This window comes from Ammospiza nelsoni, chromosome 1 (genome assembly GCF_027579445.1).
Source record: "Ammospiza nelsoni isolate bAmmNel1 chromosome 1, bAmmNel1.pri, whole genome shotgun sequence".
NCBI classification, from domain to species: domain Eukaryota; kingdom Metazoa; phylum Chordata; class Aves; order Passeriformes; family Passerellidae; genus Ammospiza; species Ammospiza nelsoni.
Window position 1 is genome coordinate 122,553,386 of NC_080633.1, and position 23,704 is coordinate 122,577,089.

The following is a 23,704-nucleotide window of genomic DNA, read 5'->3' on the forward strand; positions in this document are numbered from 1 at the left end:
ACGCTGAAATTCATACTGGAAGCACTGGTTAAAAAAAAAAAAAAAACCAAAGCCAAAAGAAAAACAAAACAAACCAAACCCAAATAAATATAAAAGGCTAAATCCTGCCATGTGACCTTCCTACTTGCGCATCCATCTTCCTGCGCTTCCTTAGGGGATGCTGCAGACGGTTTCCCCTTCGGAAGGGCTGTCCTCCGAGCAGTGAGTGCTGTCCCCCGCATCCCCCGGGCATCCCCTTCGGGTAATTTCCGAGAGCGGATCGGCGCGGGGCGGGCACGGCCTCCACTCCCCGCTGCCTCCTGCCCCGCCCGGCGCCGCGGGCCGAGCCGGGCCCAGCCGAGCCGAGCCGGGCCCAGCCGAGCCGAGCCGGGCCGAGCCGAACCGGACCCAGCCAGGCCGAGCCGAGCCGAGCCGGGCCGAGCCGAGCCGAGCCGGACCCAGCCAGGCCGAGCCGAGCCGGGCCGAGCCGAGCCGGGCATGGCGCCGCTGGTGCTGTACCACTGGACGCAGTCCTTCTCCTCGCAGAAGGTGAGGGCTGGGCGGGGGAGCGGGGCCCTGGATCGCCGCCTCCCGCCGCGCCCGCAACCCCTGCGCGCCCGCGGTGGCACCGGGCAGGGAGGGGTGGAGGATGGAGGGATGGGGGATGGAGATGGAGGATGGAGGATGGAGGATGGAGGGGGGGCGGCCGTGGGTGCGCCGAGGCGGGGCTGGGAGAGCGGCCGGGCGGGGATGCTGTCCGGGCGGGGATGCTGCTCGGGCAGGGATGCTGCTCGGGCAGGGATGCGGGCCGGGCGGGGATGCTGTCCGGGCAGGGATGCTGCTCGGGCAGGGATGCGGGCCGGGCGGGGATGCTGCTCGGGCAGGGATGCTGCTCGGGCAGGGATGCGGGCCGGGCAGGGATGCTGCTCGGGCAGGGATGCGGGCCGGGCGGGGATGTGGTTCGGACAGGGATGCCGCCCGGGTGGGGATGCTGTCCGGGCGGGGATGCTGCCCGGGTGACCCTGGCGGTGCCGTTCCAGGTGCGGCTGGCAATAGCCGAGAAGGCGCTGAAATGCGAGGAGCGCGATGTGAACCTGCCCCTGAGCGAGCACAACGAGCCGTGGTTCATGCGCTTGAGCTCCTCTGGAGAAGTACCCGTCCTCATCCATGGGGAAAACGTCATTTGTGAGGCAACGCAGATTATTGATTACCTTGAAGCAACGTTTGTAGATGGTAATCCCACAGACATTTCAGTGTGTGGTTCTTCCCCTCACCCCGTAGGCTGCAGCAATGCTGGGGCAGCTCTGTGTCACTTCAGGACTCTCGTTCAGGGCAGAATATGTTTATAGTGTCACAAGTAAACAGGCTCTCTTAATAGCTAGCAGTTTGGGTTGAAAACATGTTCCTCTAAAATGAGCTGAAAGCTTTCCAGCACCTTCATGAGTGAACCTTTATAAGTGAAACCTACCACTGTCCTCCTTAGCCCTTCAGGCAGCAGCACCATGCTGCACTGGTGCGACACTGCCACGAAAAGTAACATACTGAACAGAGCTGCCTGACTGCCTTTGTCAAGCAGGTCCAGATTCTCTTTGAGATAAGAGGAAACATGCCTAATTTCAGAATAATCTTCTCTAGAACAGTGGAAGTAGAATGAGCAAATTTTTTTGGAGACAAAATGGAATGAAGAGGTAAAAGAGCAGGAAGAGAATTCTTGGAAGTGGGCATGTGCAGGGTTTTGAAGTTCTTTGTGCCTGTACTGTTAAAAAAAACCAAAAAACCAAGCACCAACAAAAAAACCTGCCTCAATTTTTGAAGGAAATGCAGAGCTGTATTTTGTATAGGTGTGAAGATGGCAGCATTTTGTATTTCAGGGATTTAGCACTGCAATTTTTGAGGCATGAAGAAAACTTCATTGTTGAGTGAACATAATTTGTGCTTTGAACAAACATAATTTTGTCTTTTAGTCAAAAAAGGAGTTGGGGCCCAGGTAGATCAAGGATAGGGTAAAACTCATTGATGTGTAGGAATACTTCCCGCCACACTTTGTGTAGGATTCCTGTACTGTAATTTTTACACCATTGCAGGAACAGTAACATTTCAGCCGTAACAATTTCCTGGAATCTCAGCTGTCCCCAGCTGTGAGAGCATTATAGGGTTGAATGTATGGTCACGCATTCCTAGATGTACATAACAGACCTGAGTGTGGTTTTCTGATTTGAAAGCCTCTTAAATATGTGTTTGTGTGAGTTGCTGAATTTGCATCCATTTATAATTGGAATTATAAAACATTTTAAAATGAGCTACAAACATACATTTTTCTGAGCTGCAATCACACCATTGAGTTATGCTGGGGAACAAGTAAAGCTTTCTTACCTGTGGCTGTGTCGCCTGTCCCAGCTGGACATGACTGAGTGAACTTTGGTCAATTAGATGATTCTTCTTTTCTTAACTTTATTTTTAACTTTGTTTTGCAGAGGAAGTACCAAGATTAATGCCAGAAGAGGGGAGCATGTATTATCCAAGGGTGCAGCACTACAGAGAGCTTTTAGACTCCTTGCCTATGGATGCCTACACACATGGCTGCATCCTGCACCCCGAGTTAACAGTGGACTCCATGATTCCAGCCTATGCTACCAGCAGAATCCGTAGTATGTACTGGTGTAGCTCTAAATGTCTCTGACTTAGTAGGTTGCTGCATTACATTTTTATTCTTTCTTAAGTCCACCTTAAATACAAAATACTGAGCACAATTTATGAATTTTAGTTGTAGTCCTTGATGATTTGTGCATATACTTTTTATTGATTGTGTATTCTGTTGGGATTTGGAAATGGGAAAGAGGAAATGTTGTTTTTGAGGTGTCTATGGAGATAATTTTTTTGTACCACGGCTACCTTTTAATTGATGCCTTTATGTTTCCTTCAATGTATTACAAAAGAACTAAGTAGTTCTAGGACAAATATCAACTCCTGACAGCATGGCTGGATGATGATTCCCTGTTTACTATTACATTCTGAGATCTCTGATTGTTTTTCTTTGTCAACATTTTGGTTTATATGGTGTTGATTTTTTTTTGTATGATGTTTTAGAATGCTCTGTAGAACAAAGTCAAATACTGCAGAGTCTTTGAAATGTAATACATCTATACTATTAGTAAGTCCATGATATCATAAACAGTGATATTGTGTTAGCTTGAGAAATCATATTTCCAACAAAATGTCTTATCCTCCTCCTTAAAATTTCTGGTAACACTCTTATGTTGTCACAAGTGAAGGCAGGCAGTTACTTTTCCATATTGTTGCATGGTTGATGTAACATAGTACATAGTAACATAGAATCATAGGATCATGAAATCATAGAATCATAGAATGGCCTAGGTTGGAAGGGACCTTAAAGATCGTCCAGTTTCAACATCTTCCACTAGATCAGGCTGTTCCAAGCCCCATGCAGTCTGGCCTTGGACACTTCCCACTTCCAGGGATAGGGAGTCCACAGCTTCTCTGGGCAATCTGTTCCAGTGCCTCACCACCCTCACAGGAAAGAATTTCATCTTCATATCTAATCTAAATCTACTTCCTTCAGTTTAAAGCCACATCCCCTTGTCCAAGAACATGAATTATCCCCTTAATCAGTGCATTGTCCGGTTTGGTGGTTTTGATTTTTTTTTTTTTTTTTTTTTTTTTTTTTTTTTTTTTTTTTTCCAAATGTGGATGCTAACTGTTTATTGAACAATTGTGCTTTACTCATAGGCATTATGGGTAGTTTTTCTGTTTTCGCATGGTAATAATCAGTGCTTTTATTATAGCTCACTTTACAACATTGTCCTCTGCTTTTCTTGCTGTATGTATTCTTCCAGTCAAACTTCTAGTTGATATGAATTGTTCTCAGTTTGCACATGTTCGTACTGGCAGAGCTAACATTATTGCTTATCTAACTTGGGTTGTTTTCTTATCTTTTTATGCTTAAAGCATAGCCTACATTTTTTGATTTGAAGCATTTTTTTGAAAAGCCTGTGGATGTTTCTTAACAATTCCTTTGCATGTTCAAACTTCTCCTGGTCGGAGATGGTTTCATTTCAGCTTGAAACACCTTTATTTTCAGACTACTGGATATAATAAGGCATGAGCCAGTTGTGTATTATGTTCATGCATACCAAATCCAAGTAAGTAATACATTGCATATGTAAAATTTTGGTTGTATGAGTACATCCTTCCATTTCTTCATACACTGTATTGAAGTATGGCTTTCACAGTCATGTTGAAATGAATATATAAAAAAGTGAGTTTGTTATTCTCTAGAAAGAGTTTTTATCAGTTTAATTTATCAGACTTAATTGTAACTAAACTTTATTATCAAGTAAAAGTGAGAGGTGATTCATGCTCTATAATTATTCTTTTGTTCTCGGTCTGTGATTAGAAATACTTATTTTTAGAAGATTTATAAATCACTGTCTTTTGGTATTTTAGGTTTATGAGTATGGCATTTTCAAGCAAAGCCCCATTTTAAGGAAAAGGCTATACATGCATAGTAGAAATCAGTAAAATTAACTTTTCACATCATTCCTTCTTTAAATAATGTAATAATGTTTTTCTAGGACATACACACAGCTCTTGAAGAACATTTCCAGAAGGATCACAGACTCTGGCATCAGATTTTAGCTAAATGAAAACACCTTGGCTCCATATTCAGTGGCATTTAGGCTTTTGCTGTGAAATTATGCTTATGGCCTACAGTGACCAGAAATCTCAGTGTGGGCCTAACAGCTCTGTCACAACTGATGAGCTGAAGGTGTGGTGGGTCAGTTTAAAAAGCATTCAAGTTTTCCAAAATGTGATGTATTTAAATCCTAACCTAGTGTGGTTGCTGTATTGAAGCAGCAATTCCAATTTCCTTGGTATGGTATTTGTACACAGGCTATTGGTCAGTTCCTGTGGATTGCATTATGAGTATGTTTGGATATCTAATATTTGTCATTCCTTTTTTTGTCCGCCTTTGTGTTTTTTTTTTTTTTTTCTTCTTTTTTAAAATATTTTTAAATTAGGCCAAATAAGTAACACAGAATCAGAATTGAAGAAACTTGCAGAAGAAAATCCAGACCTTCAAGATGCCTATATAGCAAAACAGAAGCGCCTTAAGGTAAGAAACCCCTTTGTATGGGCCCCTTTATTATGAGCTTGTTAGTGCTAGATGTTTTGGTCACAATATGAACATTTGTTTCACTTGTCATTACCAGTAATGTCATGCAGTGGTTTAACCCTTCAAGGCATGAAACAGTCTGTCCTCAGATCAGCTACACACTTCAAGTGTGTGCTGAAGTACTGGACTGGTCCCCGTGACTTCAAAGGTAAGTACATATCAGTGCTGCTGTTGGGCTGTTGGGCAGCCTGCAAGGGTAGGCAAACCTTAATATCTGGCATCTCTAAAGTTTTCTTCTGTTTTCTGAATTGTCACCAGTATCCATGTAGTATCCATCTGACTATGTGGAGAAAATAATCATATTTTATGAACAAACACTGTATTATTCTAAGCTTCTGTGATAAAAATATAAATTCTATACAATGATTAAACACTAACCTGTATGTTTATTTAGTCTAAACTGCTGGATCATGATAATATAAAATATCTAAAGAAAATACTGGATGAACTGGAAAAAGTTTTGGATCAGGTTGAGACTGAATTGCAGCGGCGAAATGAGGAAACACCAGGTAAGGAATTTTTCTTGCTAAATCCTATAAATATTTCTGTTTGAGGATACTGAGTAAACTTGTTGACAGCACCATTATAAAGCAATTTTTAATGTGTCAGATTTGATACTTTTAATATATATTGATCCATACATCACAGAAGGGATCAATACTGTTTTAAATACTACCTTACTTTACTGTTTCACTCAGTGAGTTCTCACTGTCTCATGAGAATTCTTGATCACATTTTCAGGAAAAGAAGTATAATTATCTGCATAATTTTTTAGTATTTTTATCAACAAAATCAGAAAAAAATTACCTACAGAATGTTGATGTTATAGGTATAGTCTTCAGTTCACTATAATGATCACAACCTTAATGTCTAACACAGGTTTATTACAATCTTGTGCAGATACTCTGCTGATATTTTGGTATATGCAGAATAAGCAATCTGAATAATTGCTCTAGTCATTAGTCAACCTTCTTCTTTCACCCTCTTGGAAAGCAGCCCTGTTTACTTGCTTCCACCAAAATGAAAGTCAAATTATTCACACAATCACAGAATCATCAATGTTGCAAGAGACTTTCAAGATGATCTAGTCTGACTGTCCACCCAGCACCATCATAACCACACCTAACCATATCCTGCTGTCGGCTGCCCTGGGCAACATATTCCAATGCCTGACCAATCTCAGTGAAAAACATTTCTAATATCTAATCTGAACCTCTTCTGGCTCAACTTAGGGCCATTTCCTCTCATCCTGTTAGAAAGTCCTGGCCCAAATACAGAGTCCTGGGGAACCCCACTAGTGACCAGCCACCAACTGGATGTAACTGCATTTACCAGCACTCCCTGGGCCTGGACATCCAGCCCGTTTTTCAGTCAATGAAGAATGAAGAAGAATGAAAGAATGAAGCCCACCCAAGCCAGTTTGCCCAGGAGAATGGTCTGGGAGACAGGTCAAAATCTTTACAGGTATTTAGAAAATATGCACAGCCTTTCCCTCATCCAGTAAACATGTCATTGGTCATGGAAGGAGATCAGGTTGGCCAAACAAGACTTACCTTTGTAAACTTATGCTGGCTGGGCCTGTTCCCCTGGTCGTCCTGCACATGTCATGTAGTGACACTCAGGACAATCTGCTCCATGATGTTTCCCAGTACCAAGGTCAGGATGATAGGTCTGTAATTTTCTGGGTCCTCCTTCTGACCCTTTTTGTAGATGGGTATTACATTTGCTAATTTCTGGGCAACAGAGACTTCTGTGGTTAACCAGAATTGCTGGTAAATGATTGAAATAATTGGCAAGTTTTTGGCATCTCCCTTCTTACTCTTGGGCATATCCCATCTTGACCGATATACTTCTGAGTGTCTAACTGGCATGACAGGTCACTTACCATTTTCTCCTGGGTTGTAGGTGCTTCACTCAGGTCACAATCAACAACTTCCAGCTCTGGGAGCTGGAAAGCCTGAGGACCATGGGTTTTAATGTTAAAGACTGTGGCAAAGAAGGCATTAAGAACTTCAGCCTTTTCCTCATCCCCACTATGTTTTCCCTTTCATCCAGCAAAGGGTTGAGAATCCTTAGCCCTCCTTTTGCTGCCAGTGTATTTACTGAAACTGTTTTTGTTGTCTTTAACTGCAGTGCCAAATTAAGTTCATTTGGCTTTCTTTCTGACTTTCTCCTTCATAACCTCAGACATCCTTGTAGTTACACTTCTCCTTCCAGAGGTGAGACACAGTCCTTTTTACCCTGAGTTCCAGCCTAAGTTCTCTGTTTACCCAGGCTGGTCTTTGTCCCTGATAGCATATGGGAACAATCTGTTGCTGTACCTTTAAGAATTCCTCCTTAAATCTTGCCTGTCCTTCCTGTACTATTTTGCCTTTCAGGACTGACTCCCAAGGAACTCTGTCAATCAAACTCCTAAGCAGTCCAAACTCTGCCTGGCAGAGATCCAAGGTGGCAGTTCTGCTGGTGCCTTTCCTTACTTCACCCAGAACTGAAAACGCCATCATTTCATGGTTGCTGTGCCCAAGATGGCCACTGACCACCACATCACCCATGAGTTCTTCTCCAGTTGAGACTGAGTTTTCTACCACACACTCCAGGAATCTCCTACGCTGCCCCCTCTCCACTGTGTTGTATTTTCAGCAGGCATCTGGCAGGCTGAAGTCCCCCACAAGTACAAGGGCTGGAAATTGAGAGACTTCTGCCAGCCTCCTGTAGAGTGTGTCATCTGCCTCTTCATGGTGGCTAGCAGGTCTGTAACACACTCCTGCAAGGACATCTGCAATGCTGACCTTCCCCCTGATCTGTACCCACAGGCACTTAACCATGTCAGCATCCTAAATTCTGTTTAAATGGGATTAGCCTTCTGCTTTTTCACAGTGTGGTTCAGCTCCTAGTGGTGCTAATAGGAGTCCTTTCCCTGACTTCACTGGAAACTGCATGAAGCATCAGTCAATATTAACTGCATCTGCTCAAATCAATAACTTTTTGCATTTAGCTCTATAAATAGCTATTGTAATAACTAAAGATTACTATCACAACTGTAGGTTTGAACCAGCAGTTGAAAATCCAGATTAAATTTTCTACTGACTCAACAGTGAAAGTCATAGAAAATATTTTAACTCATAAAAGATGGAAGGATTTTGTTCAGCAAACTATGTCTGTCACCATTTCCAGCAACCCTTTTCCTTTCTCTGCTAAGTAGCCTTTCCAAGGAGTCAACTGGTGCAGGATTGATGAACCTATGAAAGCTTCTGGGGTCGCTGGATTTTGTGAAACATGGGACTATTGCCTCTTGGAATTTTGTCTGAGGTAGTCCCACTTTGGAGGTTTGTGATCTGTATTTCTCCAGGTTCTAGTAAAACACAGAGTTCCTGCTTCTCTTGCAGTTGCTTGAATCCCTCAACTGCTACTGCTGCCACTGCAGGCATCTTTCTTTAACACAGGATAGATTCTTTGGTCTTTTCCATCATCCTGTTTAATGCACTGGATGAATTCCCAGGTATCCTTTCAGCAACCTAGGATACAGTCCTTTTCTACAGAGGCCTTTCTTCCAGACCTGTGTAACCAGTCAAAATGGACTGGTATCAACTTTGTGTCAAGCTGTTGCTTTTCTCTAGTGGAAAATGTGTTGGAAAGGAGATTGCAAAATTTCTCTGTTTCCAGAGAGGTGCTGCTGAGTGTTCGTGCCAGCATTTTTCCATGTCTGCTGTGTGGGATGAACTGCAAAATTACAAATGAGACGGGAACAGCATAGTCCTCTCTATCTGAGATCTAGGCTAGAGCAGAGTACTTTGCTGGCAGCTATGATAGCTGTGCTGGCTATCAAGTTTCATATCCTGGGTTTCAAAAGCTCCTGGTATAGTCAGTACATGTCAGCCCTTTCAGGTGGTGGTGGTTCAGATCACTGACAGTGAAGTGTGATGCTGCCTGGCAGTGCCTGCTCTGAGCCATCCCAAGAAGATTCACCTCCTTCCTTTGACTGGAGAGGGTACCTGGGGTCTCCATCTGTGTTCCGGACTAGTGATGAGCAGTGTGAATATTAGTAATTTCTCAAACATCTCAGTGTAAAACCCCGATGATTTGGGGTTAAAGAGACACAAAAGAGGGACAGGTAGACAGATTCTGTCATCTCAATGGGCTGATATGTTTGGTGCAAGTCAGTCATCTGATCCATTTCTTTTTGACTTGAAAGCCTCCAACAATCTGGCTGGAGTTAGTTCTTGAGTGAATGCTATTGAGCTGAGTGACACAGGCAAGATAAATTCTTCAGACAAGTGGTAGCTTTTCAGTAAAAGCTAAACTGCCTTCCTCCTTTCCAATCCTGTTTAATTTAATCCAGATTTGAGAAATCTAGTTGAGGAAAATAAGTGTTTACTGTGGGTTTTAATTTATGAACCTGGAATGTAGATCTTTTTTTTTTTCCTTAACAAATGTAGGTCAGGCTGCCGAGCCTAAGACTTTACAAGATTGTGCAAAGAGTGGACAGGAATTAGTAAAATATTTATTAATTAAAGTAATGTTTTAGCTGAAGTGTTGTTGCTCTTTATAGATGCTACTTTCAAGTATCACTAAACTAAATGTGCTTATATTCCATTAGTTCCTAATGCTTTATGTTTTATCTCTGCTTAGAAGATGGCAATCAGCCTTGGCTCTGTGGTGATTTCTTCAGTCTGGCAGATGTGTCACTTGCTGTCACATTACATCGCCTGAAGTTTCTGGGATTAGCAAGAAGAAACTGGGGAAATGGAAAGCGGCCCAACTTGGAAGCTTATTATGAGCGTGTCGTGAAGAGAAAAGCATTTTACAAAGTTTTGGGACACGTCAACAATATATTAATCTCGGCTGTCCTGCCAACAGCGTTCCGTGTGGCCAAGAAAAGGGCTCCCAGGGTTCTGGGCACCACCCTGCTGGTCAGCATGCTGGCAGGGGTGGGTTACCTTGCTTTCCTCTGTCTTCGGAAGAGATTTGCCAACATGGTGCTATCGATTAGAACCAGGCAAAATTATTTTTAGACATTGTCTGTCCCTGGTGGTGAGTGGAGGGCATCTCTGCCCTCAGGAAAATATCTTCAATAAAATATAAACGTAGAAGAACGATTATGTCTGCGAATTAGAACTTTGCCACAGAGTAATCATCTCCTGCTGCTGTTTAATTGGGTTGGCAATGCTGAGATATTTTTCAAAAATATTTGTTGGGAGGACAACAAAGGAAAGAAGAGACATACTTTTCATCCAAGGGACTATAACTCTGACAGTGCTTTATTAAAGTGCTTATTGTCTCCTATACCCAGTAGCTGACCTAATTAATATGCTTTTATTTAATAGATATGCAGCAATGTGACAGCTTTTCACTGTAGATGAAATGCATTATTGTGAAGAAACCAGCATTGTTAAAATACTGAAAATAGCTCTTACTTTAAATGCTCAGAGTAAGATTTAATTGGAACATTGTGCCTGTTGTGTACAGGACCAAGTTTCTCTGTACTGATTATTGTCTGCTAATTTGCAGTTGGATCTCTAGGAATGTGTTAAAAATAATCTTGTAAAGCCACTTTTGTCAGTGTATGTTCATGCAGCAGTTCAGGAAAAGATCTGAAGCAGGTAAGAGCATCAGTGATTTGTCTACCACGCAAGAGAAATTCTCCAGAGTCATCACTGGACAACAGATACTACAATTTTGCTGAAATACAAATGGAAGCGAAACACCTGACACTTGTCTTTTGAAAGCCTTTTGGGCTCAGCCTCAAACTCTGGCAGAATCAAAGCAAACTGTCTTGGTGCACATTTGCTGCTTTCTTTGGAGTGGCTTAATACGGTTGCCTCCATATGAGTGTCCCTTGTACTGTTTCACTCTGAGCACTGGCTATTTTTTGCACACTTCTTGGCAACATTAGCAATTGTACGTGTCTGTATAAAATGCTTGCCCACAACGTGCCACAACCAACTATAAAACATAAGCAGAGCAACACCTTTTTGTATAAGTAATTAAAAATAGTTCACTATCTATCAGTCTGGTTAGGTAGCCTAGATTGAAGGTAAAGGTGTAATTTAGCAATCTGTTTAATTATGGATAGGGTCATGTTGATGCTAAGTGAAAAATACAGAAAGTTCGGAGACGATTTGTACTGCTAATTTTTTGCAAAACTGCCCTCTTGTTGCATGGAGGAAAGGTGCAGAAAAACAGTTTGATTACTTCCTATTACTCAATAGATGCTGTGAGTTTTAATTTTGAACTGAGCTCCCATTTCAACAAGAGAGGTACATTTACCTGAAAGTGGACTTTGAATCCTTTTGCATCAAAAAAGCATTTGGGAAGGGCTGAAAATTCTCATGACAGTTTAGTAAGACTTTTGTATGCTTGATGAATGTTTGAAAGCCTCAGAATTTTGTTTACAAGTTGTACATGGATGCAACAAACAAAGCATAGCTTTAAGTGTTTGCCTATCAACAATCAGTGCTAACAGGCCTAAGTACATTTTAGGTCCAGTGCTGGTGGGTGTGGTCTCTCTGCACAATTGCATTTAGGTGTCAAGAAAATCCTCTCAGTTTGCTGGAGAGAACTGAGGCAGTTTCTGTCTGGGCAAGCTTACCATCTAGTAGGTATCAATACAGATAAATTTATTGGATACTCCTGCTTATTATTTAATATTGTGCTAGTTGTCTAGCAAAAGTAGACCTAAATCTCATCACTCCTTTTCAGTAATAAGAAACATCTTACCTAGGAAACAATGTGCTTTTTCATTTGTAAAAAAGACAGTTTTATATAATTGTATTTCATGATCCAGTGGTCCTCAAGAACTTTTTGAATTAAATGTGCTCTATTTGGAAAAGATTTATTATCTCTAGAGTGGGTTTAATCCAACAATACTATTAATGTACTGGCAGCTTTAACTGAGTTTGCTGTTTATGTGTTGCAGTTCATCTGCATTTACTTGTAGCTATCAAATTCCACTAAGTTAATAAACACAGAGTAAGACCTGTAACTTAATGCTTCCCTGGCATGTATTTTTGTCAGACCACCTGTAAAATGTAATTTGATCAAGTCACAGTAAAATTAAATATATATGACTTAGTCTTCTTTAGAGTGAAGTGGCCACCAGATGTCAGTGGTCCTCCAGGACTCTGCTCTGGCATGCCTCTGAGGCAGGAAAACTACTTTTCACAGACAAAAAATTTGTGATCTCAACATAAGAGGGTTGTGAGCACCCTCAGTGCACTAGCAGTCTCTCCAGACCTCTGGAAATAACTGTGTGGTTCTACCACAGGTTTGTTCCTGACACCTGCCACTTATGCTTGTGTAGTTTCTATACTGGGTAAATGAGAGGCCAAAGTTGAAATAACATTTCACCTGAAAATGAATGTTACTAAACAGCAATTAAACTTGCCATCTGCAAGAATGAGCTTGAATGAAAGTTTTATTGTGGAAAAGTTTGGATCCCTGGTTTGATTAATTTCTGTGAGTTCAACTGTTTGGTATCCTACTTATTTTCACTGCCCTGAAGTACTCTGTGCATTGATTTCTGTACAGGTGGCAGCAAAAGGCTTATCCATGATTAAATTCCTCAAAATAGGATGAGATTTAGAAGCACCACGCTGCATTTGGCTCTTTGTGCAAGATAGCTTTTGTGCTTGCAAAATTTCTTTTCAACTTTGCTTTTTTTCTTTCTGGTAGTTCTGGATACTATTTTGATTGGGTACTGAAGCAATCTTCTAGTTTTCATTTACTATTTGCTCTCATATCATGCATCAGATATATTTCATATCTTTATGTAGGACCCACACAATAAACATGGATTCTAAGGCCACATTCTAGTCTGGTTTTTATCTTCTGTGGCTATAAAACAAAGCGCATTTGAGAATTACACAGTATTGCTGTAAGGACTCTGATGCTATTCAAGGAGAGAAGCCCTTGAACACTTTTTAAACCAGTTTAAAGATTGACTTGGATATATATGGAAACAGCAGTAACAATGACATTTTCTTTGGTTGTCTGTCTGAACTGTATATATCTATGAGGTCCAACAGAAGCTATTTGATAAAGTAAAAAAAAAAAAAAGTAAAAATATAAGGAGGGCAAGCAGGTTTTTTACTTTTTATTAATCCATTAAAAAAAAAATCCAACCTCACCTGACTTCTGGGTGTGTTCCTGATTCATTGTTGAGCTACAGCAGCTGGGACTCCTTTCTGTAAGGTGCATGGCAAGCACATAAGCTGTGTTCACACTGACATTGTCCTTGGTGAGATTAAATGTGTATTAGTCTGGCCATGAACTAAGGACCCCCCCTTTTTTTCTTGCACTGTAGGAGTCTGTATTGAGCCTCCTTCCTTGTTAAGCAGAGGAATAAATACCAGTATGTGAGGCTTGTGTGCATTGCCTCTCAGTAGCCTTAAAGTCAGGGAAGCTGCTAGGATAAGTAGACAGCTGGTAGGGTTTGAGAGTCAGGAGATTATGACACTGTAGTCTGTGCACCAACTTTGAAGTGGCCTTATGCTTTAGCATTAATCAGAAGAGCACAGAGCTCTTGCACAGAGCTCTTGCAGTGGAAACCTTATGTCTAAACAGACAAGAGGCAAGAGTGAATACAAAGGTAAGTACAGTAAGTATAAATTCCTTGTCCAGATTCACAAAGCCATACATCCACTTTTGCATGTCACATTTTTAAAGGCATTTTTTACTCAAGTCTGAATTTTATAGGAGCAAGGTGCTGCTAAGATTTAGAGAGCAGACTGGCATGCCCTAATGCATGAGGATTAGAGAGAGCAGCAGATGGAAAGTAGGTGAAAAGTAGTGGGTCTATCTAGCTGGAGCACACTGTGCTCTGCAATATGGTGTGTGGCAGATTATTGTTTGCTGAGGCCTCCTTCTTATCTCTCTGTTTAGCCAATGTTAGACAGAGGTGTAAGGTTGTGCTTAGGCAATTTATAAGATGTACTGAGGAAGTCAAAAGCATGTAGAAAAATCCCAAAGAAAATATGCTGGGTTTTGTTGCCTCTTTTCTTTATAAAGAAAGTTTCAGTTTTGGTGCAGTACCAAGTCATAAAGTCAGGCACTCAAAACGCAGGAAATTCCAGAAGCCAGAGTTCTTAAAATACTGTTAACTCACTCATACAATGCTTCAATAGCCTTTTTATTTCTGTTTTCCTTTCTAAGTTACAATCATGGTGCTTAATTTAATGTGAAGTTAAAAATGTTGCACCATAAAATAGTTAGGCTGTGGATAAGCTGTGTTGTGGGAAGAATCTGTTGGAATTTGCAGAGCTGCAGGTCTAACTCTTTCTGTGCTTTACATCAGCATTAGTATTTACTACAGTTTTAAACACTCATAAAAAATTATATAAAAGTGTATTGTGTAAACTAACACAAAATAACAAAAATCAGTATGAATCTACTTGATATATACTAATAAATATTATTATTGTATATACATATACACTATATTATCCCTATTTATCCCTTTCATATTTCATTTGCTAAAAGTGGCTAATTGAGAATTATGTATTTTGCGGTATTACTTGCCTTTATAAAATGAATTTGCATTTGTAAAGGTAAAATTATGAAAAAGTCATGTAATTGTAGAATCATGCAAAATTTTGGGTTGCAAGGAACTTTAAAGAGTATCTAGTTCCAACTCCCCTGCCATGAGGAGATGTGTTCCCTTTTCCTTATTTACTCTGATAGCATTACGAGGGTATTTGAAAACATTGGTTACATGATGACTGTAGAGACTTGAGAATACACACAAACATATTTGTTACTTCATGTTAGCTGATCATCCAGATCAGAATATGAATACCACTGCATTTGGACTGAATAGAAAGCTTTAGCTGTTGAGAAACAATTGCCATCCTGAAAATTGCTTATTTAAGGCCTGTTTCAGAAAGGTTGCCTAACTTGTTTAAGCAGATGATGCCTGTGTTTCTGTAAGCAGCAGAAAACAGAGCATTCATAGGACCAGACCAGATGTGGGGGACCACTGCTTCTGTCACCTGCTGGCTGAGGCATTCACCTTACAGAAAGTGGAGTCCTTTTCCCTCACTCGGTATTGGAAATAGGTAAAACTTGGTGGTAGAGACAAAAATTCCTCCCTCATAGATACAGGCCCTGTGCAGCAGGTTGCAGGGTCAGGCTCCCTCTTTCTCAGCATAAATCACATCTGCACAGAAATCAGAGGCCATTCCTTTGACAAAGGGTAGTTTGGACATGTGGAGGCTGAGACTGTCAGATGGAGAGCAGGGCCTGCCACACAGCTTCCTCTGCCAGTTACGTTTAAATGCCAGAAGGAGTTGGCAAATATAAAGGTCTTGGAAAGGATGTCTTTAGGTACATAACACAGGTTTGGGGAAAGGAAGGAACTGTAGACTCTGGAGCCTAAACGAAGCCAAGGAAAAACTGTCCAGAGAAGTTCCATCAGTGTGACTTGTGGTCTAAGCTCTGGGTGGCTTTTCTGCAGGTGGAGAGAGGCTTTTGGATTGCTGCTTCTGAGGACATATTGTTGTAACTCACTTCAACTATTTAACTGAAATTAATGAAAAGAAGAAGAAATATCTGTCTCTGTTGAATACATTGTGAAGCCAGCTTCCTGATACAGATATTTAAGTTGGATCACTGTTCAGACAGGTACTGTGAAAGCATAGGTTTTGAACTATGTAACTCTCCTCAAACACCTTTACACAAGCCTAGACACCAAACTAGAAAAATTCAAATTAGAGGTCTGGATTGCACCCCAGAGTCAGAGGCAGTAAAAATAGAAAGACCTATTGTTTGAATTTTTACGTCTTCAAACAGAAATACTTCCAGAGACAAAGATCTCACAGGAAGTCTGTGCCAGATATTCTTTGTCCAAATTTTGCGCCTTAAGAATTTGTGCACCTTTCTATTGTTCTGAATTAAAGACAGCTCTAAAACACAGAATCTACTAAAATTTACAGAGGAAACAAAATTGGCTGATGTTGCAGTAATGGAGGTATCAAGATTTCAGTTTCTAACAGAGAGCCAAATTCAGAACTGGAATGAGTCATTGCTATGAAAAATGTGGTGGTGCATCTACTTACATGGGATCTGAATTTGATTTTAAAGTCATTATGCCATGAATCACGTTTTACAACTTTGCCTTGACAAGTTTTGTTTTAATCAACCTATTTGTTACAGAGACAGTGAAAGCTGTATGGTATCTTTCTGAAACAAAGGAAATATGCATACCTTAATATTTTAAAAGCTGTGTAAGCTTTGAATATGTGCAGTATATACTGAGTCAAAATTTTTGGAATATGGAGTTATTTTTGGAATAAAGAATTCTTTTAAAACAAGTCCAAGAATGTATGTTTAGGACTGATTCCAGAACAGCATCATAAATTTTTTATTCTTTGGATTTGAAAGAGAACCAAAAACCAAAAATCTATAGCTGACCTAATTTTTCAGTTGTTAACTTCCAATTGTAACTGTGATACAAGGAAGTTCCAGCAAATAAAAAGATAACATATTTCTCTTTTATGCATATATATATATATATATATATATACATATATATACACACAAAGAAAACCCAACTGCGCTTATTTAATTTAATTTTCTTAGGAAAAGCATATTGGATAAGAGTTCTGCCTCTTGTGTGTTATAAGAAATGAACAGCGTCTTTTTCATGCAAAGTAAGATATGGAAATACTCCCAAAGTGGCTGGCAGAACACCAACATTGGCAACATTGGCTGAGGCTGCAGTTCCACACCCACAGCACCCCACAGAAGTGGAAGTCCAGCAGAAGCTGAAAGAGGCTCATTGTAATCCAACAGCCCTCTGTGACAAGTGGGAGGAGAAGCAAACAAAGCTTCAAACCCAGTGCAAGAAGTGGCTGTGCTTGAAGTCAGAAGTCCCTCAAGCTGGTTGCAGATAGATGCCAAATGTGTTCCTAGCATCTCTGTCTAACTTGGAATGAGAGAATACCTTGGTGTTGACACATTATCAATGACTGTACCAGTTATTAGTCCAGGGATAGTGTGTTGGAGAAAACTTACACAGGGAATTCTGGAATCAGGAAAAAGTTTTTCTTAAATTTTTATAGAAAATGAAGATGTATTTGTGAAGAAAATCATATTCATACTCTGCTCTCATCAAGAATTAATTCTGAAATGTGGTCTTTAGCCTCACACTTCACACTGACGTGCTTCAGCACCACGATGTTATGGGAGAGAAAAGGGACAGGGAAGGTAGTAATGGAGACTCAGAAAGGACCTCTTGGTGGGAGGAGGGAATATTTATATAATTACATAAAGATATTTATATATATATTCTATATATAAATACAATTTTATATAGAAATATAAATGGGATATTATATTAAAATATACTGATATCCTAAGGTTTGTGCTTAATTTAGTTTTGTTAGTTTGGCTTTTAATTAAAAAATAAGCCCAAGCACGATAAAGTGCTAAACTGCAATGTGTACATTGGTGTCGAGAAGGAAATGCAATCACAAGATGTTGTCTCTTGATGAAGGAGTAGAGACTTTGCTTTCTGTGCATGACAGTTTATCTGAACACCTCTTCTGGGGATGAAATATGTGAGGAGACAAGCATTATTATTACATGGTTCATTGACTCATTCAATAATGATTCTGTTTAACGAGAGATTCTGTACTTCAGTTACAGCTGAAAGCACTAATTCAAGATAGCAGTAATTTCTCCGTTTGCCTCCATTAACAATTTATTAGGTATTACCAAATTTTATGTTTTTTCGTGTATTATAATTAATCTCACCACACGACCTTGCCTCAAAAGTAGTTTTGTTCTCCTACACTGCAGTCCTTCATCTCATGTTTGTTTGTACAGGACTGGCTCTAATCTGGGCTGTTTGCTGTATAACCTGCAGCTCCCCAGGCTCCTGCTGGCTGTGGGCACTTTGTGTAATGTTTCATCCTAAAATCATAGAATTGTTTAGGTTGGAAAAGACCTTTAAGATCATCGAGTCCAACTGTTAAACCAGCACTGCCAAGTCCACCACTAGGCCATGTCCCTGAGTTTAACACCTATACATATTTAAATACTCCCAGGGATGGTGACTCAGCCTTCCCTGGGCGGTCTGCTCCAGTGCTTGACTACTCCTTCCATGAAGAAGTTTTTCCCAATAGCTCAAGAAGCTCTCCTAGAGCAACTTGAGGCCATTTTCTCTTGTTCTATCACTTATTACTTGAGAGAAGAGACTGACCCCCACCTTGTTTGTTAACACTGCCTTTCAGGTAGTTGTAGGTCCTCCCTGAGACTCCAGGCTAAACAACTGCAGCCGCTCCTTGTAAGACTTGTCCTCCAGACCTTCCAGCAGCTTCATTGCCCTTCTCTGGACGCGCTCCAGCACCTCAATGCCTTTCTTGTAGTGAGGGACCCCAGACTGCACACCGTATTTAAGGTATGGCCTCACCAGTTCCAAATACAGGGGGATGATGACTGCCATGGTCCTGCTGGCATCACTATTTTTGACACAGGCCAGGGTGCCATTGGCCTTCTTGGCCACTTTGCTTGCTGAGCTCAAGAAAGCAAAGAATTTATCAAGCTTTATCTGCTCTGAAGCACGGTTTTGGTAATAGTAGCTGCTCGGCATCAGCTATAATTGATGCAACAGATACTTTTGGTACTGACTAGCTTTCCATGAGGAAAACATATGCATATTTTTGACCTATTTCAACACTGTGGTGTCCAATTCCACCACTTATATTTATAACTGCAAGTTTTGTGAGGTAATCTGCAAAAGAAAATGGCAATTTTTCAGACATTAAATGGCACAGATATGTTTAGTATCATGAATACTTCATCTGTAATACAATGGTCTGTTTGAGACTGCCTGTTAGAATTAATGAATTTATGTCTTAAAACCTGTGAGAATGTACAGCTCTCACCTGACTCAGTAAGACTGTGGGAAGTTAGGACCTTTGAATCAGGTGCACAGTTGATGTCCACATTATGATATCTAATGTGGTCCATGTAGACAGATAAGGTTTAGAATCAGGGTATTTACAAATTAAAATTCCTTAAACCAATTGCTTATATGGGCATATCTGAGAGAGCACAGTAAGACAGGGATCGGTAGATGGCTGCTTTACCCAAAAGGAGGTGTTTCACTTTACACAGATTTATGGAAAATTTTATTTCTTTTATAGTTGCACTAACATTTTTTGTGGTTTATCTTTTGACTCTCATATTCAGAAAATCTTAATATTAAACCTTTGCCAGGTGATTCACTGGATAACAATTGTAATTTTTTTTTTATCCGTGGATCTTACTCAACTCATTTAAGTGGTCTGATTAGGAAGTATTTTAAAACACTTAGCAATAGTATTTCAATCATTCCACCATTGTCCCAGATCATCACTTGCTGGAAGATTCTACAGCAGTGCAAATGTTTACTTCTCTAGTTTGTACTTTAAAAGTTTTCACTTCTACACTTGCAAAGAAATATTGAACACAGGATAGATTAAAAAAATCCCAAGCACCAGAAGAGATAGTTAGCTGTTTGGGAACATAAATCAACTCCTTCCTCAAGCTGGAGGAAAGGTCAGTAAGCTCCTACAGGTGCTATTTATTTTACTTTGTATAACATGTGAGACATCTAAATTTCAGATGAGTGCAACTAGTGGAATTTTCCTTTCTAGCTCAGACATGCCAAATGTTTAGGGAGTTTACTTGCCTACACTTGAATTTCTGCTGATGAAGTGTGGTCACTGTGTTTCATTGAAAGGAGCTCAGTACAAATACATGGCTTATGGTCAACAGTGTTTAGGTAAGACATTTGCATAATTTTCTCAAGTGTCAGTGACTCCACACTGTTTGCCTAAGTATCTTTAAGAAAACACTAGATGATTTTCCAAATGGTAGTCCCTCTGTTAGAATATGGACCTTAAAAGTCATGTTTAAAACAAAGAGTTTTTACATATGATACACTATTTTTCCTTTAATCTCTGGAGTCTGAATGATTTGGTGTATACAGAGGAATAGAAGGTATGGTTCCTTAAAACTTCTCTTTGCAACTTTTAACAGAAAAAGCAGAACCAAGAAGAATGAATGAATAGCCTCTGCTTCATAATTTCAACTAAAACTATCTTCTGATAACCTGTGACATAACTAACAAGAGCAAGAGATATTTTATTCCATGAATTGGGCATAAATCCTTACACTATTAGTTAATACTTGTTGCAGTTTGGCCTAATTTGGGTACTTCCTTGTATTTTGAAGACACTAGAGAGCTTTTATTCTGCCTGGAGTGATCTTGGTGCATTTTTTTCTTCTTCCTCAACACAGTAGTTGATATCAGCACAGGCTGCTTAAGGCATTCTTAGCTCTGTTGAACTCCTCTTTTTCCTACATTCATATCCAGGGAAAACATAGCATAGACTATGAAAGTACTGAAATGTGCTTCCTTAAATTCCCATCTTTGTGTCATTGTGAAACTTATGTCTTCTGCCCTCCTTTTTACAAGCCTTTGTAAAAGTCTATGTCAAGGCCATACTCAGTTGTGGAGATTGAAGATATAAGGGTTTGAGAACATGGCCTCCCAGTTCATACTCAGAAAAGTCTTGGCTCTTTGCACAGGTTAGTGTGGAAACTGCTACCATGGAAGAAACCTATTTCATTTATCATGTAAAATCATCTCCTCCTCCTCCAAGAAAACTCATCTGTTGTCAAAATTTTCTGCCAGTTTGTGTCTTAAAATAAATTTGGCTTTTTGTCCTCTATCATTAATTGCAAAAATAAGCATAACCTTGGTTTTCTGATGGTTAATATTTTGAAACTAAGGTTATTTCCAAATTTCATAGCTCAGTCATAGTCAGTTGCTCTTGGGTATCACTAATGTTGTTACAGTTTAAGCAAGTTTTCTTTCTTCCTGGTGTATATTCCCATTATGTATCTATATACAATAATTGCCCTATAAAAATAGCAGAACAAAATAGTAGACTAGAACTATTAAAATGGTATATTTTGCAGAAGGAGAAAAGAAAATTTCCACAGGATGCCCTACCCCAATAAATATTTTCTCCAAAGGTGAGATTGTAAGCAAATACCAGTACTTGGAACCCTTTTTTTCAAAATGTGTTTACTAACTAAAAGTCTGTTACACAGGAGTACACAAGTAAGAGCAGTATTCACTGCAAAGCCAGCATTTTCAGTAACATGGTAATAAAGTTAAAATACTTGTAAAAGAAAAAAAAAAGAAACCAACAGAAAACAAAATAAAACCAACCCACAAAACCCTTAAAAACCCTTTTAGAAAAACAGTTCAACACAAATGAATTCTCTTAGCAGTCATAAATAAATAGTGACTTCATGACACTGTTTATTAACTGTCATTGAGATTTTATCTTGGATCAAAATATGTAAACAAACACACAACTCCACTGGTTTTGGAATTAAATACAGGACTGGTATTAAAACTATAATTCCTGTTGATACAAAGTATGATCCAGCCAGAAACTTAAATTAAGGTTGAATCACAAGCCATTTGTACTGCTATAAACACCCTTGCTGTATGTAGAAACCCAGTCAAAAAAGAGTATTCCTTGTTCAATTCTGATTTTTGTTAGAAAAACACATTTACTCATCCCATTTATTTCATATTGTTCTAATTATCCCCACAATGTGATCATTCACACAAGGCATTCTTGACCATGAAGAAAACTGTGATGAATTATTAAAATAAAAATTGTAATTTCCGAGTCTACTTTTGAAAGCTTCCCTCTGGCCCAGAAGATGATATCATGTGTCAGTGACATTGGCAGCCTCAGAGTACACCAGCCACGACAACAGAGTTTCACTCTTAGTTTAGCAATAAATTATATTACACTGTAATTGATTTCCAGATTATCAAAACCCATTAATACTTCTTCTCAGTAATCCCTCCTGAGGCCATGGGGCATCAGCTGGGACCACTGAATAAGCCTGAACTGCCCAGGAGCCTTGAAGAACAGGCTGAGGAGAGTCCCTCCATAAACACTGGAGCTGGGTGACCATGGGAAAACCATGTCCCTGAGCTGTGTGACCATGGGAGATCCATGTCCCTGAGATGTGTGACCATGGGACATCCATGTCCCTGAGCTGGGTGACCATGGGAGAACCATGTCCCTGAGCTGTGTGACCATGGGAGATCCATGTCCCTGAGCTGGGTGACCATGGGACATCCATGTCCCTGAGCTGGGTGATCATGGCACAACCACGCTCCTTTGCTTGATCCCACCATTAAGAAAGGGTCACTTTTCTTTTGCTCTTCAGTTTGGCCATTTTACAGAGGATTTTCTGGCCATGATTGGCAGGGTGTGGGCAGTGGGAGGCTGTGGGGGCTGTGAGCTGCCCTGTGCCAGCCACAGATGGTTCTGGGACTGGCATGAATGCCCTGGTGTGTGCCACAACTTAGGGCAGCTGGAGGAGCCCATGGGCCCCTCAGCAGGTGTCTTTTGGAATCAGAATGGAGTGCTGCTGTGGGGGAGGATACGGACACCCCTGAGGGAACTGTGGCAGCAGGCCACCAAGGCTGGGGCAGGGACACTCCTGAGTAACTGTCATCAGCACAGCAGAGCTCTGCAGGAGGAGGCTGCAGATGTGTTGCGGGCCAGGGCTTTCTACAGCCTTGCAGACATGGTGCCTGGTGACTCGTGCGCTGAATCCCTGCAGCCAGTGGCACAACAGATGCTGTGACACACCTGCTGAGGGTCAATCCCCTTGTCCCAGTCTCCACTGCCCTGGTGTCATGCATGCTGACCTGGAACTGGCCAGAGTGCACCAGGCTGAGTTTGTCACTTCGGTGGAGAGCACTGTTTGGGCCAATGGATCAGAAATTCTGCCCTTAGAGCAAGCAAATCAAACCCCAACATCTCAATGCTCAGGCCTGTGAGCTTTGCTCAGGAGTGAATTTAGTGCAATGGGTCAAAAAGCGCAGGTCAGACTCACAAGAAGAAGCATGTCTGGCAAGGAGCTCGTTGTCAGAAAACAGTTATCACTGTTAAGTGGATGGAAGAATAGAAAATTAATGCTTCTCAAGTTCTTTTGCTGTGCCAAGATGTTCCCTCTTGGCTGTACAAAGGAAAATGCTTTTCCCTAAAAGGTATTTTTGTAATGAGAAATCTGCACAGCATGGCTTCATCTATAAATACTTAAGATTTAATAAAATACAGAAGAAAAGTGCATTTATTATCTGTACATCATTACAGAGTGGGTATAAATATATTTTTCAATATATAACTGTTTTGGAATACCTGCCATTGAACTAGATTGCACTTCAAGGACCTATTCATATTAAGTATTTTCCACTGTGGACATTGTGAATATATTTAACAGTAGAAAGTAAGAAAATAGTCTTTAGGTTGGGATTCCTTTGGATACTATGCTTTGATAAGTGTGTAAATTTTATTTTCTTTTTGGTTTGTAGAACAAACACACATAATCCTTCTCCTCAAAAGGAAAAAATCATATTTCATTTTAGTGACATCTAAATAAATCTCATAACCTACTATTAAAACCCAACTTATGCCTCTCTTTCCATTATGCTCTATTTATTAT

The 23,704-nt window shown here is 40.4% G+C and overlaps 1 protein-coding gene across 1 annotated transcript; it reads left to right on the forward strand.

The window, feature by feature from the left end:
- Positions 1 to 202: 202 nt before the first annotated feature.
- On the forward strand, positions 203 to 13,303 carry GDAP1 (ganglioside induced differentiation associated protein 1). The gene is made up of 6 exons (XM_059486607.1): positions 203 to 528; positions 1,020 to 1,212; positions 2,454 to 2,627; positions 5,019 to 5,113; positions 5,568 to 5,682; positions 9,803 to 13,303. The coding sequence occupies exons 1-6, from the start codon at positions 478 to 480 to the stop codon at positions 10,183 to 10,185; spliced, it is 1,011 nt and encodes a 336-aa protein (XP_059342590.1). The 5' UTR covers positions 203 to 477; the 3' UTR covers positions 10,186 to 13,303.
- Positions 13,304 to 23,704: the final 10,401 nt, after the last annotated feature.